At 34.9% G+C, this 13,287-nt stretch overlaps 1 protein-coding gene across 8 annotated transcripts in view; it reads left to right on the top strand.

Moving 5' to 3' along the window:
• The first annotated feature begins 3,214 nt into the window (after positions 1 to 3,214).
• Positions 3,215 to 13,287, top strand: part of LOC6037569 (tyrosine-protein phosphatase 10D) — a 95,213-nt gene continuing 85,140 nt past the window's right edge. For 7 of the 8 annotated variants that reach the window (XM_038264553.1, XM_038264551.1, XM_038264550.1 and 4 more), the window contains exon 1: positions 3,215 to 4,471. In XM_038264553.1, coding sequence (XP_038120481.1) covers positions 4,388 to 4,471 — 84 coding nt within the window. In that variant the 5' untranslated portion in view covers positions 3,215 to 4,387. The remainder of the gene's footprint in view (positions 4,472 to 13,287) is intronic. The other variant, XM_038264547.1, reaches the window with a different exon arrangement.

The following is a 13,287-nucleotide window of genomic DNA, read 5'->3' as shown; positions in this document are numbered from 1 at the left end:
AATTTTATTCCAGATTTCAGTTAAACTTTTGTTTCCCCGCTTGAATTATATTTAACGCCAAGATAAGTTTCAAACTCAAAACAGTGCTGAAATGTTTTAAAGATTCAGCACTGAAATAAACGTTAAAAACTACATTATAGTACTGTTATATTTGACGATGAAAAGTTGAACGATTCTTTATTCGATAATGACAGGGAATGAGCTACTTTTGCTCTACAAAATCTTACATTGCACAAAACATTGTATTGTTTTGTGTTTTTCTTGTTACGTTGTTGTTGTTGTTAATTGGCTCATATTTTTGCCTTCCTCACCGAGGTAAGGCTATAATCCTGCTCTAAAAAAGAACTTTCTATCAAAAGCTCCTAGACCCACCTTCTTGTATACATATCTACTCAGAATCGAAAACTGAACAAATGTCTGTGTGTGTGTATGTGTGTGTGTGTGTGTGTGTGTATGTGTGTGTGTATGTGTGTGTGTATGTATGTATGTGACCAAAATTCTCACTGAGTTTTCTCAGCACTGGCTGAACCGATTTTGATCGAACCAGTTGCATTCGACTTGGTTTAGGGTCCCATACATCGCTATTGAATTGTTTGAAGTTTCGATAAGTAGTTCAAAAGTTATGCATAAAAATGTGTTTTCACAAATACCCGGATCTCAATTGTATGCATGTAAACGATGTCCGGATCCATCATCCGACCCATCGTTGATTAGGTAATTGAAAGTCCTTTCCAATGAGTCCAAAACATTGAAGATCTGGCAACCCTGTCTCGAGTTATGACCACTTAAGTGATATTTATGTACTTTTTTGAAGCCGGATCTCACTTAAATGTATGTAAACTATGTCCGGATCCATCATCTGACCCATCGTTGGTTAGGTAATTAAAAGGCCCTTTCAATGAGTCCAAAACATTGAAGATCTGGCAACCCTGTCTCGAGTTATGACCACTTAAGTGATATTTATGTACTTTTTTGAAGCCGGATCTCACTTAAATGTATGTAAACTATGTCCGGATCCATCATCCGACCCATCATTGGTAAGGTAATTGAAAGGCCTTTCCAATGAGTCCAAAACATTGAAGATCTGGCAACCCTGTCTCGAGTTATGACCACTTAAGTGATATTTATGTACTTTTTTGAAGCCGGATCTCACTTAAATGTATGTAAACTATGTCCGGATCCATCATCCGACCCATCATTGGTAAGGTAATTGAAAGGCCTTTCCAATGAATCCAAAACATTGAAGATCTGGCAACCCTGTCTCGAGTTCTGACCACTTAAGTGATATTTATGTACTTTTTTGAAGCCGGATCTCACTTAAATATATGTGTACTATGTCCGGATCCATCATCCGACCCATCGTTGGTTAGGTAATTGAAAGGCCTTTCCAATGAGTCCAAAACATTGCAGATCTGGGAACCCTGTCTCGAGTTATGACCACTTAAGTGATATTTATGTACTTTTTTGAAGCCGGATCTCACCTCAATGTATGTAAACTATGACCGGATCCATCATCCAACCCATCGTTGGTTAGGAAATTGAAAGGCCTTTCCAAAGAGTCCAAAACATTGAAGATCTGGCAACCCTGTCTCGAGTTATGACCACATAAGTTATACATTGTGTTCTTTTTTTCTGGATCTAAAAAAATGATGAAACCACCATTTTTGGTAAAAAGTGAGGAAGGCATCAACCACATAGGTGGATTAAGTTAGTTTTTTTCAAAATCGAGATTTTAGCTCCAGGTGATAAAGGATGATCCATTGCAAATTGGGTCCTAAAATGAAGCTTAGATTGCTGATATTATTGTTTACAGCGATAAAGCTTATTTTTCTGAGTACAATGACCCTTTGTACGAGCACAAAGAGTTTAAAATGGATTTTTAAATCAATTTTGAAAAATTAACCTCGCGGTCCTTCTTGACAGAAAAGCTCCTACTTGACAGCTCGTTCCAAGGGGACCATAGTTGATCCATCGGAAAAATGTTGTCTTGTCAAAAAAAAATTTTGCATTAAAATGAAAAAAAAAGTGATCAGAAATGGTTTTTTATCGTGTTTTTTACCGTTGTACATAAAAATTGACATAGGGCTTTAATACCCAATTCTGGAACATGAATTTCACAAAAAAAAAATTTAATTTGGGTTACCGGTCCGAAAAACTCAACGGTCAATATCATTCTAATAGGAAATTGCCTAAACGAAAGTTTGGTGACGAACATTGAAACGTGTTTTTCTCGGACTAGTTGATTCGGCATGAAAGTCGAATTTTCATAATGTTGTAATGTTTAACGATAATGTAGAGTTTAAATTTTATCAATTTTATTTTTTTGGCATTTCTAGTTTATTAACTAATTTTCGCAGTAACGTATTGGTTTGTTATTTGTTTTTCTCGTTATTCTCGTTATTCTCATGGACTCATTTAGAAACAATGCCGACATCGAAAATCGAACCTATCACCCTTGACATATTGATTCCTCGCCTTTGTCCGTTATTTATTGGTCACCACGGATAAATATGTGATGGTTAATTGTTGATCTCTCAGTTAACTCAGTTGTGTAAACTGTTACAATGAACGAATCAACACAATTAATTAAAAGTATGCGTGTGAGTGGTTTATTCGCAAACCAATGCACACTGTCTCTCTAGATTTATTGTTTATTGTTAAGATATATAAATATTGTATTTTCAAGTAAATATCAGTTTTACGAGCATAGTATGTTCCAATACCAACACATTAAAAACACTTATTCTAAATCACCTCCATTACTCAAGCTCGTTGCGTCTATCTTGTTTATCTCCTCTTTCCTTCCAAGTGAAACGTGAACTCGTGAGCAATGAGATGTGAGCTGGTTAGTGCACTCGTTAAAGCAAGTGTACGCTCATGTTGCCAGATGTTTTCATAAAAATAATGTAAATTGTATTTATATCTTGCTATAGAACGGTATTGTTTATCTCTATCAAGCGAATGAAAACATCACAATGTGTTTAAAATTCACTGATGACATGATATCATTCACTGACATACAAGCTGTGAATCACAAATGGGATTCTAATAAGACTATCCGCCCACACGCCACACTTGTTTCACTTGGAATTTTCCCGTAAACTTCATTCAATTTCTCGCCGATGCTACTCCATTGGCAACTCTGTCCGTAACAACTGTCCAAGTGACGTTTCCAATCACCGAGTGAGCCACCCATCGCCTCAGTCAGCTCGTGAGCAGTATTTGCACATCAGTCTGAGAGAAGCACGCGAGCGGAGCTGAGGCCGAATCCGCGTCCGTCGTCGTCGCGAGGAATTCTGTGTATTGTAGAGGTGAAATCTCTCGCAATAAAAAAGAACGAGTCTTTTCGTCCCATTTTTGGGCACTTTAAACGGGGGGCCCGTCGGAGTTTCGTTTTTGGGAAATGTTTGTGAATTCGTGAATTTCACAAGTCGAGTGCGAGTTTTTCCCTAGTTTCGTGTGGGATTCATGCTTGCGTGCGTGAATTTCCCGTGTTTTTGTGCAGTGTGATCCTTCGCCGAGAGCGCCATCATTGAAGGCAAAGTCGGATCGGATCGAAGTGTTCAGCAAATACCTATGGATACGTGATTCCACGCGTACACACGCAGCGTCGTCGTCGATCGTTCATCGTCGTCGAATGGTCGCCAAAGGGAAAATGGCAATTATTCTGCGTGGCGTCGAATAGGTTGACGGATGTGTGTATAAATGAGGCAGAAATGAAAATGAATGAAATATCAAATTTCAATCAAGCTGCTGCCAACAGAGGCAGTCGTGCCCGTGTATTGTCCACCGTGTAGTGTCTGTTGTCTCCTCTCATTCTCTCACCCTCTTCAACTCGCTCACATCATCAGTGCGAGGCGACAGAGTGCGAAAATAAAGAAAAGAAAGCAAAGCAGAGAAAAAAAAAATAAATAAAAAATAGTGAAACAATGAGTGCGATTACGAGCAAAATGAAGAAAAGTGAAAATGTTTTAAATGGAATTTACCAGTTGGATCATTTCTGCGAGGAAAATTTGTACAGCTAGCTATTTGTTAGGCGTAAATAGTGAGAGAATCCCCCAAACCCCCCTCTCTCACCACCAGTCCAGTCAAGTCGCTGTGTGTGTTTTAGTATGTGTGTGTATGTGTCAGGTCAGGTGTAGATCGCACGCCTCTGTTCTGCTTCTACAACTCTGAGCGCTTATGTTTTGTGGCATTGTGCCGTCTTCTATCCCGATGTTTTCTTGTCGCAACGACAAGTCTTGCTGAAAAAAAGAGTCACCAAAAGGAAGGCGAAGGAAAATCTGGAAGATCAAAAGGAAGAAAAAAGGGAGAAAGGAAAAATATAATTCCAACGCACCAAACAACACACACATCTACATACTTAAGTCAACAACAACATATAAACATGTATTCAACTGCTGCCATATTTGGATATAAATCGTCGTGCATCTCGCTCACCCTAGTGGCATTGATAGCCACTTTGATACAGGTATGGTTTATTTTTGTTCATTTTTTTGTTATTCTGACTCAATTGCTGATGTTGTTCCTCATTTGGGATTCCGCATGTTACTCATCCGATAGGGTAGGGTTCGTGGATTGATATTCACATTCGTTGAAAAATGTGTCGTTTGTGGAATCTAAATGGGTGGTGGAATTAAATGATATTTATTACAAACTGGCTGTGTCGTGTATATGATGTATCCATTTAATATCATCCCAAAACGACATAAACTTGTACAATAAAAAGGAGAGCTTAAAGGTTGTGTTGATAACACGTATAATACATTACTAAAAGAAAAATTTGGTTGTCAGGATATTTGAAACGGCAAAAAATATCTGTCTAAAAAAGGTAATTAGAATTTAATACCTGTCAACACTAACGTGCCCAGATCCTCGAGGAAGGTGGTGCAACAATTTGAGCGGTTTGAAAATTTCGACTAATTCTAGAACATTTTTTTGTCCTGAGTCCTAAACAACTCTAAAAAATTTGGGAGCGATTGGTTTTGTCCTCACTTTGCGCAAAGCAATTCAAATTCGTATGTGAAAAACCATTTCTTGGATTTTGATATTTATAAAATTTACGTTTCACGCTACATTAAAAGCGGACTCGTATACGGAAGCTCTAGAAGGTGCTCTACAACTTTCCCGAAGAAAATAGAAACAGCGTCCTCAAAGCTGGTTTAAAACGAGATTTTCGGGCAAAAATACCAATAATTGGAATACCGACATTAACCTACCGCATTGGTGCCTAAAGCATGGCCCGAAATGAATTTTCGTGGCCCGCGGACCCATTTTGAATGATCATGTAAAATACCCGTTGACCACTTGTAAAATGATTTTATACTTTTTCAAAATTTTGATTTATTTTAAACTTTTTTTTTTTTGCTAAGGCTGGTACAAATATTTTTTAAAGTTTTTGTCACCCCCTTCAAAATTGGCCCGAAAAATCAGGGGGCAAAAAAAATATTTTTACAATAAACTTCAAAATTTCAATGAAAATTCAAGTGCAACCAGCTGAAATCAAATTAAAATACATTCTTCTGCGTTTTAAATCATTTTTAGCATGTTTGGGTTTATTAAAAAATCTTAAGATTTTTTGAAAATTTTCGATGCAAAATCTTTTTTTTCGATACAATTTTCGTTTTTGTCAGATCTTAGATTTTGAAAACTAATGATTGCAAAACAACTGAACAAGTGTAAATGCATTTTAAAACACATTTTTCATTTAAATGTGTAGACTATGGCTTGTTATTTAAATTTTTATATTTTTTTATTTTTTTGCCCCCCCCTTGACCTCGGCCAGGGCCGAGGGACAAAAACTTTTTTAAATATTTGCATCGGCCTAATCATTTATTATTTTTTCTTTATTAAAAACTAATGATTTATTATTTATTTATTTTTATATAGTTGCAAAGATATAAGTATTCTATATTTATTTGAAAGTCATAATAACGCTTTTATGAACTGACCCTCAAAATTACTTTGCACTTAGAATCATTCCCTCGGGATTCGAACTCATGGCAGTTGGACAACGAATCTGACTACCATCAAAAAGTTGAAATCGGAGGAATAAGGCTGATGCAAATATTTCATAAAGCTATTGTCGACCAACCTTTTTCTCCCCTCATTAATAAAAATTGGCCCGAAAAATCAAAAGCAAAACTTTTTTTTTCAAAAAACTTCAAAATATTGATGGATTTTTTTTCCTCTGCATTTAGAATCATTTGAGCTCGGGAATGTTCAAAAATAATTTGAATTTAAGTGAATTTTCATGAATCTTACGTATTTTGAAAATGATGATTGCAATTTAACTTTGCGGGTGCTTAAAACTTATTCAAGCATTTTTTACTGTAATGATGAAATTCATCTTAACGATTTTTCATTAGTCACCACTTAAATACAAGATAAAATTAAGCCGTTACATGCATTGTTCAGATGTCAACATTTTCGAAATATGAAAACAAAACTTTAACATTTTATCGAAAACAGTGACACAAGTACATTTAGCTACATTTTTTTTCAAATACATTAAACAATAATATTTACAATACCGAAAAAAAACTGTCATTTTATGCTTTCTTTTATTTTAAATTATCGAAAATATTCAAAAAAATACAGAAACTTATAGATGTATTTTAAGTCTTTTAAATTAAAATATAGTACCGTAAACTGTGGTGGCTTTGAAAGCCCGGGGTGACTTTGATAGGTTTTTCAAATACCCGCCAAATTAATATCTAAACATTTTTGAGAATTTTGAGTATGTAAACATTAAGGGATAGGTTATTATCGAACGTATATGCAAAAATTTGACTGTTACATTGGATGTATCAAAATTGGTGGCCAAATAAAATTTCTATCAATGTCACCCCGGGCTATCAAGTCACCACAGTTTACGGTATTTTTTTTCAATTATCTATTTAGAAAATTTGGCCCGCAAGCTCATTAAAGCTTAAAATTTGACCCGGCTTCTACTGGTGACCTTTTAAAGCGTTAGTGTTTTAGGAAAAAATGTTGAGCTGCTTATTTCAAGAAATTTTGACATGGTTGGAAGACAGGGTGGAACATTTATAAGGTGGTAACCCATTTCTAGCATCTTTTCGACAGAAGTAAGTTTTTCACTAAGAAATGGAGAATTGATTGCGCAAAGTTAAAAACACCGTACGTATTTTGGCAACTTTCCGATTTTTATATTTTTTTATTCCTGCAATTTGGTTAAATTTCAGTTGTTATTCCCTTGTAAAATTGTCTGACCTTTCCGTGTCAAAATATCTAAAAATTTAAAGAAATGTAGTTATTTTGGCCAGATGTCCCGATGATTTTTAACCAAAAAAAAATTGCACTTTGGATGGCAACATAGAGCCTCTTTTCATATTATAGAGCAGGGAAAAAATATAAAAAATTGGAAAGTTGGCGTTTAAAATTAAGATTTTGAAATATCCTCCGAAGTACTGGCAATGTTGGCAAGAAACATAATTTTCTGCACTTATCTTAAAATATCTCTTTTGTAACTCTTTATCTTTTTTCAGAAGCAAGATAGGACTAAACATTCTTGGGGAAAGTTTTAGAGGACATTCAGTACAATACTTCTGCTGTGATAGTTTTTAAATTTAGTGAAGCATGAGAATTATAAAATAAAAAAGGAAAAAAGAAGATTTTCCCATACAAATCCTTACAAGATTTCCATTCAAATTCGAACCGCATTGCGGAAAGCCAGGTAAAAACAAATAGTTGTTTGGGGGCCCAAAGGAAACCGGAAAATGCCTGATCTGAAATATGGATCATGTCGAGCCGGGGACTGGGCCATTCGGCAGAAAATTATTCGGCAGAATGACATTCGGCGGAAAGCCGAACGGCAGAAAAACAATCGGCGGAATGGGTCATTCGGCAGAAAAGGTCATTCGGCAGAAAATACGTTTGGCAGAAAAGCTTGTTTGGCAGAAAATCAATTGGCAGAATGTCATTAGGCGGAATGGTACAAATGGCAGAATAACTCGTTAGGCCGAATAAGTCGTTTGGCAGAATGTCGTTGAGCGGAATAGTACAAATGGCAGAATAACTCATTGGGCCGAATAAGTCGTTCAGCAGAAAACCATTCAGCAGAAAGCTTTGTTTGGCAGGATCTCTTCTTAGTTGGAAACGTTCGAAAACAATACACAAAACAATAATGAATTAAAAAATCTATTTGTTTAGACTCAAAATCAAAGTACAAAAAGATCACATTTTCGCGGTACTTTTGTACACCTTGCTGAGTCCGTCCATCGTTTGTCGTCCGTGCAACCGTACGACGTCAAAATTCAAAATATCAATATTTTTCGACATTGTTAAGCGGTTTTCTAGCGACGACGCACGGTTTTGTTATTCAGGACCATTGTGGTGTGCTGTAATTTCGGTTTTCAGGTCAATCATACAAAACAAATAACTTGTTCGAGCTTCAGCATTATCTTGGCGTTTCTCTATTGCGTGATTTCTACTCGAAACTAGGTGTCCACAGGTTTGAAACGGTAAAGGTAAGAACAAGATTATTCGTTTGACGCAGTGGTGGACGCAGCACTTTGCGCCAGTTCGATTTTTCTGTGATCTGTCAGTTGAACAATCTACAGAGCATACTATGTTCAATGGTCGATGACAGGCAGGCTATGATGACAGCCGCAAAGTTCTGCGTCCATCACTGCGTCGAACGGATAATCTGGTTCTTAGCTTGAGGTGAAGCCGTTGATCATTTTCGAAGAAAATTGATCATCATCATTATAAAATACAAGCCTTACCCGACAAACTTCGTTCTGCTTTTTTCGTTTTTGACGTTTTTGCTTTTTTGCTAATTCAGCCTCCTGTGATCAAAATTTGAGTTTACGTACATTTTTCCATACAATCTGCAGATGCTCCGGAATCGCTCAAAGAGTGGCCAAAGTGGAAATTTTTAGCATATAAACCTTCCTTGGGCTTACACCAACCTAACGCAACAAAAGCACCTCGATCCGACACTCCGTATTGAACTGATTCGCGTTCGAACAATACCGTCGAATTTTTTTATATATATAGATTCTGTATTAAATTCAATTTAACGAATTTCAGCACCAAAAGGAATCAGCATGTGCCGGTTATTACCTTCTTGAAGCCACTGAAAGAATTTTTGATCTAAATCAAATGTGCTTCAAAATTTATAAAATTTTGTGGCACAGTCATTGACGTCCTACTTGGCAGTCATTGATTAATGACGATTTCCATAAATTTTCAAGGAATGGGATAATCGTTACCAAAAGAATCAGCATGTGTAGGGCACTATTCTAAACAACTTGTTGGAGGAATTTTGTCAAAATAATGAAAGCGACGCAAAATTTATATCTTTGAACGAAAAATCATGACAATGATGGAAGTCTTCACGTTAAGATAATCCAAACCTCTCTTTACAATTATTTATCGCTGTCGTGCTGTTTTGTCGTACGTCGTATTTGACGTTCCGAGAAAAACGAGTTTTAAAGTTTGATCTTGAATAAACAAAAACGAGAGCACGCAATGTAAACAATAACAATTACAGTATGTTTAGTTGACCATTCTGTGCATTGCCCCGAAGTTTGGCTGAATTTGGTTGCCGGAGTCCCGAAATATAATTGAAAATGTTTACGGTAGTCGAGCTCGTATCTGTGTCAAACGCTTTCTGACCTGAAATCCCTTTGGCCAATTGGGTCCTAAAATGATGTTTAAATTTGTGATATTATTGGTCATAACGATAAAGCTTATTTTTCTGAGTACAACGACCGCAAAGGATTTAAAATGGATTTTTAATTCAATTTAAAAAAAACCCTTGAAAATGATATTATATATAAAAAAACAAAATTTTCGTTTTACTTGCTACTGGGACTGATAAGCCGAGAACTAAATTTGAGAATTGATCCACCAGTTAAAACATTAACTTCACGGTCCTTCTTGACAGGAAAGGTCCTACTTGACAGCCCGTTCCAAGGGGACCATACTTGAGCCATCGAAAAAATGTTGTCTTGACAATATTTTTTTGCATTAAAATGAAAAAAAGTGATCACAAATGGTTTTTTATCGTGTTTTTTACAGTTGTTCATAAAAATTTACATAGGGCTTTAGTACCCGATTGTCGCACTTACATCAAATTTCAGGCTGTGTCAAGATAGCACGACAAGTTTGAAACTTCTTTCATATGGAAAATGACAAAAATGCACGAAGTTTTTTTGGTTTTGTGGAATATCTCAGTATTTAAAACGAATTTTGGGGGTCTGTTTCAGAATTTCGATTGATTGACTGGGAATAATTTTCACTTGTACTGCACAAAATTTCACAATTCTAATGATAATGGCAAACACGACAATGTAGGTTAGGGCAGAGTAGTCATCAATGAGACACGGAGAACAATGATAAAATGGCTCTCACAAGTAGTAGTTTCAACCAAACAGGCTCATATTTTGGGGAAAGGTGTGTCTACACGATACACGTCTGCCATAATAGTGGCTTTGGTTATGGAAGCTCCTTGAAAAGTTATTCATAAATGTTTGATTCTGGGGTGTAAAGTAAATTATGGACAAAAATTAGTTTTTCGCTCATAGGCAGCCGTAAACACCAAAACTAACATTTCTCCAGATTTTTTTGACGTTTCATAGGGAATGAGTTGGGCTACAATGTCCTTTCATTTGGTTTGGCCAAAATTAAGAATATACCGAGAATCCAGGGCTACCTTATTGTTTCTCACTCCTTTCAGCCCATGGGTAACAATGAGACACTTTGATTTTTCTTCTTTTCAAAATCTATGTAACTAGGGCGATAAAAATCATGGATTTAGCTCAATACTGTTCATTGGTGAAAATCTACTCTTCAATCTGAACAAGAATAGCCGTTTTAAATAGCTTGAAAGATTAGTTTTTGCTCTTTCTTGTGCTTTGGTTTTTAAATGTATCAAAATTTTTAATCCAGTGTGATTCAAATTAAATAAGTCTCTTATTAATACATATTTTTATTTTTACATGACATGACCAGAAAAGCTTCAACAATTTTTTAAAATGTCTAAAACAACAAATAAAAAAACAGCAGATAAAATCATAACAAACAATATTTTACAAATTATCTTAATGTCCCTACCGCCAACTGGAGAAAATCTGAAGTACAAACTGAATAAGTACACGAGATTTCAGAGCAATTAATTTGGAGATCGGTGTACTAATTGTTTTGTTCTGTTTCTGTTTTAACCGAAATCAATCAGAAAAATCAAAACATTATGCAAAAATAAACTAAAACAGCTGTTCTGATTCGATACATTCGTCTTTGTTGCCAAAGATGTTTCATAAAAATATTTAAAATTACTTTTTTTCAATTTAAATTCATGAATATAAAAGTGAAGCGAAAATATTTCAAGCGCTAAGCAATTTACGGCAATTTACGGATCTGACAATTATTCTCTATAAGTAAAATTATGCTTAATATTTTATTTTTATTTTTTAATCGGTGTTCATCTATTCCACAACAAAATCTGAATTTCCAGACCAAAATTTGATATTTTTACCGATTTCGGGGATTCCCGGGATAAAATATAAAAATCCGGGATTCGGAAATTCCCGGTTTTGGAAAAATCCTGGAGTTTTGTCCCGGGAATTCCCAGGATGGACGCACTATATGTAACTTTTCAAAATATGAATTGAAAGTGATTTTTGGCAAATTTATTGAGTTTTAACACCATTTAACAAAAACATAAAGTTTTTGGTATAAATATATGGATTTTACAAAATTCTAATACTTTTGGTATAACTTTTGTTAATTTAAGTTTCAAGTTGGTAAAATTGTTTTAAAATAATTAAGGCAAGTTACCTGCAACGGAACAATACTAAAACATGACATTTTATTAGAAAATAATTGATTTTCGTAGAGTGTCTCATTGTTCCTGCCAAGTGCGTCTATAATGAGACAGTTGAATAACTCGGGCTGTAGACGTAATACCGATGTCATATTTTGGTCAATGTTGGTACACATTAAAAGAAAGTACTGTATGTAAAAAAAATATTTACACCCCTTGGGCACTATACACATTTTGTGATGAAACATATAAACAATTAAAAGTTTGTCAAAACCTAGTACTACGTTTTATTCAGAAACTCATGCCGAACATTTTGCTATAAAAGCTCATGAAAAGATGATTTCCATAAAAAGAAATAAAAAAGGTGCAACAAAAGTTTGTAGGGGAGAGTGGGAGACTTGATCCCCGGGGACACTTGATCCCAAGCCTGTATCTCGTCAGCATGTGGGTAAAACAATTGGCTTTGTTCTAGAAAGTTGTGTGAAATCAACTAAAACTCATTGTAGAAAACAAAGAAAAAAATTAAAAAATGTTTAGATTGAGTTACACACATTTTTCTAAAAGTGCTGCAAAAACTTCCAAGAGATCTTTTTCTTTGTTTTGATAAGTATAGAAAACACTCAAAAATTATTTAAAAAATATTTTTATACATGAATTGCTTGATAAACATATCAACTCCAAAACCCTTCCGCATTTGACGTTAAATTTATCGTCATACTATTTTTACAAACAATTGTTTGAAAAAGTACGTTTAGGAGACTTGATCCCTGCATTTTTACAGTCACTGGAATCAGCCTCAAGATTAATTAATTGAGCTGGGTTTTCGTACATAGTTTCCTTCAGTATAGTTGAACATAACTTACTGCAGTTTGAACCATTTTTCAAAAGTTTTGTAAACAAAAATTACCAGCTTTTGTAAACATGCTCAATTTTGGTCTAAAAAAGAAAATTTTAAGTTTTTAAATATTTTGCATGCTAAACTTGTTATATTTTGAAAACAAACGTACAGGTTTAATGTGAAATTGCTGTAACTTATAGAAAATTAAAAGATTGGATGAATAAGAAACATTTTGCTTAAGATTTCTTCAAAATGTTGAATAGGGATCAAATTACTCCCAACATTTTGAAAATGGCGGTTTAATATATTTTTTAAAACGCTTGGCATGATTCGAAGAGTTTATCTGATGAAATACCCTTATTAGCCAAACATAGTTGTATGTTTAAGCTTTCAATTCTTGCAAAAGTTCATAGTTTTGTGAGAAATTGGCAGAGTTATGTGCGATACAAAAAGGGGATCAAGTCTCCCACTCTCCCCTACACCTTTCGAAAAATTAACATAAATAAAGTTATTTGTTGATAAATCACCATAATTCCAGTCTCCCAACTCCAAATAGGCATCCTTGACTGATTAACAAAATAATTTGGTTTGAATATCAAGTTTACTACTTACTTAGAATGAAAGTTTAAATAACTCTGGAAATTCTATATAAAACTTA

The sequence above is a fragment of the Culex quinquefasciatus genome, chromosome 3 (genome assembly GCF_015732765.1).
Source record: "Culex quinquefasciatus strain JHB chromosome 3, VPISU_Cqui_1.0_pri_paternal, whole genome shotgun sequence".
Classification (NCBI taxonomy): domain Eukaryota; kingdom Metazoa; phylum Arthropoda; class Insecta; order Diptera; family Culicidae; genus Culex; species Culex quinquefasciatus.
Note: the sequence above shows the minus strand (reverse complement) of the source record. Positions and strands in the feature narration are given on the sequence as shown.